The sequence below is a fragment of the Opisthorchis viverrini genome (genome assembly GCF_000715545.1).
Source record: "Opisthorchis viverrini unplaced genomic scaffold opera_v5_766, whole genome shotgun sequence".
NCBI lineage: Eukaryota > Metazoa > Platyhelminthes > Trematoda > Opisthorchiida > Opisthorchiidae > Opisthorchis > Opisthorchis viverrini.
Genome location: NW_008752427.1, coordinates 40,360 through 47,163, shown reverse-complemented (window position 1 = coordinate 47,163; position 6,804 = coordinate 40,360). Strand labels below are relative to the sequence as shown.

General features: G+C 42.6%; 1 protein-coding gene across 1 annotated transcript; it reads left to right on the top strand.

The window, feature by feature from the left end:
- Window positions 1-2,660: 2,660 nt before the first annotated feature.
- Window positions 2,661-4,537, top strand: T265_15706 (hypothetical protein; the record flags this gene model as incomplete). The annotated part of the gene is made up of 2 exons (XM_009178985.1): window positions 2,661-2,677; window positions 4,360-4,537. Coding segments are annotated over 2 exons (195 nt in total), but the record flags the coding sequence as incomplete, so codon positions are not given.
- Window positions 4,538-6,804: the final 2,267 nt, after the last annotated feature.

Below are 6,804 nucleotides of genomic sequence, written 5' to 3'. Positions count from 1 at the left end.
CTTGTTTATAAAAACTGAATATCCGTCTTATTGAGCGCGTCCCTCTGAACTTTCCTGGATATTCATTGACTATCACCCAAATGTAAACAAATGCTACAAAGGGATTCCACAAATTCCGTAATAAACCCCACTTCCCAATAGATGCAAAGCGGAGTTACGAGTTACGTATAACTCGCATGCCTCATCAGTAGCATCCACCGGTACATTGGTATGTTGCTACTGATGGTTCATAGGGAAAACGCGGCGACAACTTAAAAATGTAGAACGTAGTTTATTGTCCGGTGGACTATACGTCAATAATCTGGACCTCTTTTCCACTAACCCTTAACTAAATGTCATTCAGTATGGTTGCGACATGACTATTTTAGCGGTAACTTCCCGTATAGCCGAGGAAAACATGCATTTCGTCGGTAGCATGAGGAGATTTGGTTATTCTAATGATTTCGTTCTGTAAACAAAGGCAATATGTACTGAGAAGTCGAGAAGCACTGCAAGGCTATTTCATTTTTATTATAAATTACTGGCAGTGCACATTTCAAGAAACATGGGGGAACCTCGACTGTTCGGCCACGAACTACTCGTTGCTAAGCTTTTCCGGTAGCCATAGGTGATAGTGAGTTCCAGAAAACTGAGCGATGAGCCACACGCGAAATCCCCCCTTCTCAACTCCGATCACTCAAGACCGGATTTCGGATGAAGCCCATGGGCATATGAGCATATTATTGATTGCTTATCATCCTCACGGAGAGTAAAATTTGTTGCAACTTCTTGTTATATTCATGATTGCTTACAGTGATCCTCTGCATGACACAATATGACGTTGAGTAATTGGACTACGGAGGGATGTTAGTGCGCGGGTAATCGCCAAAGTTTGGTCGAAGATGTTCTTCGCAAGTAATTGTCGTATACTTTATGTAGATGTGTGGGTTGAAGGAAAATATACTCTTTTGAACGAGCCTAAGCAATCTTGTTTCAGCCTCTTGAGATCGAATGGATAAATATTACTCGGAAACATGAGGCTGTGAGCAATACGGTTTCCCGAAAGAAACTTTTTACTTCCTTTCAGAAATGTAGTCCGCGCAAAACCTGTCAAAATAGTGGGTATGAAGTCAATCAAAAGACATCAACTAGGAAATTTTTACCTATGGAACCTTGTCGCACAGCTACATTTGAAATATTTATGCTTTCATCGCAAGCTTACCCACGTATTGAATAGGTTGCTGGGGGCTGTGTTCTATTTATAATGTACATTGTGACAGTTTAAGCGCCTTGCTACCTGGCTTTCTTTTGGTTCCAGATGAAAGTTGGCGAACGCATCCAATCGAGGCATTCTTATCTCAGTTAAGTGATCGCAGTCATGAACGTAAAGAAATCTCCAAAGCTGTACGGTACGTTGCGACTTTGCGAACATCCGAAATTAAGCACAACCCGATTTCCGCCTAACAATCATGTATTTCTCGCCTCTGCACAATCCTATCAGTTCTATTGGACAATATGTGCATTACTTGGCAGTCGTTATGTAGTGAGCGGCAATGTTTTCTGTGCATTTTACTATCCGCCATAACTGAAGAGTGCGTGATTTTTTCAGTCTTCGAAGTGTTTTGTCCAAGTCTATCATGGAAGTTAGAACCAACAAACAACAGAGGGTAAACTGTCGTTAAAATAATTTTGTGAGCGCTTTCTTGTCAATAGATAAGTCCAGTTTTACTTAAGGAGCCCGGGAATTGCGTATGCGTACGGACCGATGTTGCAACCCGAATAACGGGCGGTTGATAGACATGATTTCACCACATGCATCTTTTAAATTGGTGATGTGTTTTGCCCTTCAATTTTTAGTCAACTGTGATCTTTAAACTACCTGATCTCCTCCATTATTTGTGAGCCAATCTTGACTGGTTGCCGTTATGTCTGCTGATTCGCTAATCTGTGGTATCTGCTGCTGACCCGCTCCAGCGCCTAGTGCCCGAGAAAAAAGACTCGCAGAAGGGAACACAACAGCTATATTCCGAACAAGTGCGAGAGCGTGAGTGCGTGCGAGTGCGAAAAGTAGGACGTTCTCAAGCTATTTATTGGAAGGACACTGTCTGAACTTGGTCCAATGCTGGCGCACACGGTCTGGCTTTGCTACGGGGTTGTGACGTGCTGCGTATTGCGGGGGCGTTGACTGACCTTGGTCAACACTGACTCTCGCTGCCTGGGTTGGATACAAGGCTGTGAGGCGCTGCATATTGAAGGGGCGTTGTCTGTCTGGTCAACATCTAGCGGAGCTGAGAGTCTCAGTAGATTTCGGGCATTCAGTGACTGCTTTCAGGAAGCTGACCTTCCTGATAGTTACCCTGTGGTGGCGTGCAAAAGGGGAAACATCTCACACTGGTCCCGCAATGACAGGGGATGCTGGATTTACAGCTAAAAACCCTCTTTACGTCTAGCTGCCACGTCAGGTTAGCACGTATTGAACAATCTGGATTCAGTTTTCATGAGTCCCAACAGGGAACAAACACCGCTATGTCGTTTGTCGTATTTGTTCCAGGGCATATTTCTTGTGATTGCCAATTTATTACTTTTTGGGCATATTCTGACGGTCATTGTAAATTGTAAGCAAGCGCTTTTGATAATATTCAGGGTTCATTTTCAACGTCTTGGGCAGTGGGCAGTGCCAAATGATTCGCGGCTCCAGGTGAATGTTGTTTTGCAGCAGTCGGGCAAGTTAGGTGTTTGTCATATCCATCACCTGACACACTGCCATTCGTGCTTTCGGTGGACTGCAATGGTACCACACAATAATGCGCATACACAATCGACCGAATGTGAATAAAAAGCGAGCAAGATTTAGTCGGGAATCCGTTCAACATCGATTTATGCCAGAGGGACTTAGAATTTTCAACAACCACACCGAAAGAAGAAATATATGGGAATCTTGGTGAGCCCAATCCATTTGGTGAAAGCAGATTGGTTGTGTTTTTCGCACTCATTTGGTTGCCCCTCCAAAATCAACCGTTGGCAACTGAACGGTTTCAGTTATGTCAGCAAATACCACCCGTCAACAGCTTGTCGGGTAACGCATTATTACTGTTGGAGAACACTACAAGTTTGCCTATTTGAAGAGGCTGGAAGCCTAAATAACAATTTGGACGTGAAAATTGCTTACTCAAAGGTATAACGAATGCCACAGTATTCTTAATCACGTACAATGGACCACGGCTCATCTCTTGTCATTATTTCTGAAAATGAATTATTCCAACGGTGAACATACTGTTTTTGAAATGGAATTACCACGCCCTCAGTATACTATTCGAATGCAAGTAACATTTATCTTTTCGTCTTGGTGACCAGTTTTGTACACTATTTATGTTGTATTGGACTAGAGCACATCAAATCGTTCGTGATGAACTGGTGCTGCGTCGTCTGCCTCATTTGGCAGTAGACAAATGTGCCTTCTGGACCTACTCAGGCAATGGCTGCGAACTGGCCGGTGTCCACATATTTCTTGAGCCTAATCAGATTCACTTCCACCTTCTGATGCCGTTTGATTAGGAATAAGTAACCCTCTTGACAAAACCGATGTTTTTTTTTTACGCCGGCATGTTTATCTTACGGAGCTGTGTGGGCGATTTGAGAGAATCAGCACTGACTTAAGAATGAATGTGCTTAAAGAATCCAATTAGTGTGAGTCTAATGATATGTGAAACATCTGGAAAATCAATGCAACATTTCTTCCTATCCGAACTTGGCCACTGCTCTCTTCTCTAAAGAGCAATGACCACTCCCTTCCTAAAATTTGTTATTTCACGAATAACATCCCAAAACTAATCAGTATTGGGAATGATTTACCGTCACCTATTTATCTTGATGCTTGTGTGCATCAAAAAGGATACTGATATTCAGGTTGCTTTGCGAGCATCTTGGGCACGTCACAAACGGCAGTCGGCTCCATAATCTAGGTCATGTAAAGTATGTTGATAGAACTTGGTCAACAATTTTCCCGCAATGAACTTCGGTATTTTCGTTAATTTTTGTGTTATCTACTTTAAACTTCATCATCATTGTCAGCTGTAATAACCGCGTACTTGTCGTGCGGTTGTTATAGCTGTTTCATTCACCGATGATTCGGGGAGGTGGGAAGTAGCTGCGAATCGGAGGCGGGAGCTGACTGATTAGTGAACCTAACACTTGTTTTACATTGATAATGCGTGAAAAAATTCCGGGCCGTGCCATCGTCAAGGGCTGCCAAAAAGCATCTCAGTAAACTTTTTGCCCGAAAATTTGCATGCTGAGTCATAGTGTAGGTACGTGTACTGTCCCATACAGTTCGCATCATAACAGATAACCTTTTGTAACACGTTTTTGTTGCTTTTCAAGTGCATTCTACAAAAAACAGGATGCCCATATTCATGAGTTGGAAAAACTGACAGGCTTGGAGAACATAGAAGATGAATCCACCACAGAAGAACCGATTCCAAACAATCCTGACAAAGTTCACTTTCGGGGCCAGGTGTCCAATATGGTTATAATGCGCGTGGTTTTCTTCTCTAACTTGGTTAGTTGATGTGATTTGTTGTTGACATGAACTGAGGTCTATCCTTTAGCCTGCTCTGAAGGAACGAGACGGTCAGGTGTATCGATGTTTTGCTCCCGAGAGTAAAATAAGATCAGTATAATAACCTAATCTTGTTCGTATTTAGCTTGCAGCAATTCGTACCATCCCCTATTCACCTATTACTATTTGGCTCCAATTGTTATTATGTGTCCATGTTATTGAGATTTCTTAAGCTTAACTGAATTACATTAGTCAGTTTCAAACAAAAATAACCACCGGACGGGGATGCTGCTTACTGGTGCCTACCTACCAAAAACGTCAGGAGAGAACACCTCAGTAATTAGTGGAAAACGGGGGTTTAGGTGATGCAATAAAAAAACCGACGTCCCTATGGGACAGGTTTAGAAGATACCCACACCTCCCTGGAGCAATCAAACAGACACATCCGAGCATTATATTGGTAAACCAGGCCACCAGCTGGATTGATAGAGCATCCTTTACGAAGGTTACCAAACATACAAACCTTGGCTAGGTATACATGCTAACAAGTGACGCTTGGATCAGCTATGTGCCATGTTTCCTATGGTTTCTAATCACGTGTCCCCCAGCCAAAAAAACTTGAGGATACTACAGCACCTAGTTTCGTCATCACCGAATTCATTTCGCCTAACCATTTCATCCCCCCAACAAGGGTTTGGAATAGAAAAAAAGCACTTAATCCGATGAATGCTGCCTTGGTAAGTACAATGCATGTCCAAACGTCGCAACCCGCTTATGCCCCATTACACTGCAGACTGGTTAGCTAATACTATGCTATGGATGCCCGGTAATCAGGTGTTTTAAGGTGTTCTAAGTTTCACAACTACCAAACACACCTTATATTGCATTCGTCCTGCATACATTTTTTACTAAGGTCGTCAATGTGTGCCGACTTCTCTGCAGGCCGAACCAAAAACTACTGAAAAATTACTATTGGATCAGTTACGTTAGAAACAGCTGGATAAAAAAGTGGCTTACCCGTAGGATGTGAGTGATAACTGCTAATGGGTATCAACTGTCCGTTCTCTATTAAGGACACATCAGCTTCCGCAGACACTGTAGGCAAGTGTAGACGTTTGGTGATTTCGGTACCATTTTCTGAGTTTTCAACGACTGTCATCTGCCTGACAGGACAATAGTCTCCATTTGGCTATTAATAAAGCAGCAACAACAGCAACTTAGACGATGGTCCGCAAACTGAAATTAATAGAGAAATTGGCAACATGGGAAGTGGCAAAGATGGTCTATTAATGCACAGTTGCCTTAGTTGGGTGCAGTTTTTACCAATGTATGTTCTAGGTATTGGCGATATCTGAACAGCTGGGGATAGTCATTGAGGTCAAAGGCGGGCTGTTCTCCGGCTGAACGTTGAATCGAGCCGGCAGTGAGTGGTCCTGAAAGCAGTGAAACTAGAATGACACCTTGTGCAGTATCTAGTGCTTATAATTTGCGGTCTCACTGCTATACGGGCAGAAGAAACACACCTGCAGCACAAAGTTTGGTTCCAGGAAACTTCTGCAGGCCATGTGATCGAAGAAAATAGAAAAGTAACCATGGTAGAATCATGTGATCACCTTTTTTTCAACATAGGTTAACCCATGCCTCCATTTACTCATTTGTATGGAAAAAAAGAAATGCACAGAGATAAAGGTCATTTCGAAATTAAGTTCACTTAACTAACTAGATGTTACACCCTTAGAGGGACATCCCGGTCGTATCATGGGCTGTTCCTAGATTCCTATGTGTTGTGATGCAGCTTGTGATGACAATACCGAGCATAACCACAATACACGTATAGTTAGAATGAGTTGGACGATAACAGTGAAGACTAAGTCAAAGTTAAGGCTGGATACAATAGCTTATTTCAAGATGTATTCCGCTCAAAATCTAATCCAAATGCTTGTGTTTATCCATGCCTCACTGTCTCCCATAAGAGAACCCTACAGCGATGCATCAAATCACGGGAGTCTTCAACTAACGTCCATACAATCACCAGACCAGAGTGACCAGTACTACGTTACATACGTCCCAAAAACATCGTGTTAGGCGTTATTTTGAGCGAAAAGTTCCAATTTTACTGAAACATCAGATAAAAATATAGGGGTTTGTTGCGAAAAGTCAGACGCCTAGTATGTTATGTAGATCACAAATGGGCTGAAATCTTCCGACCACATACCTGTAAACACTAAGATAGGTTAGGAAGTAAAATGCATTGGTGGAACTCAGCA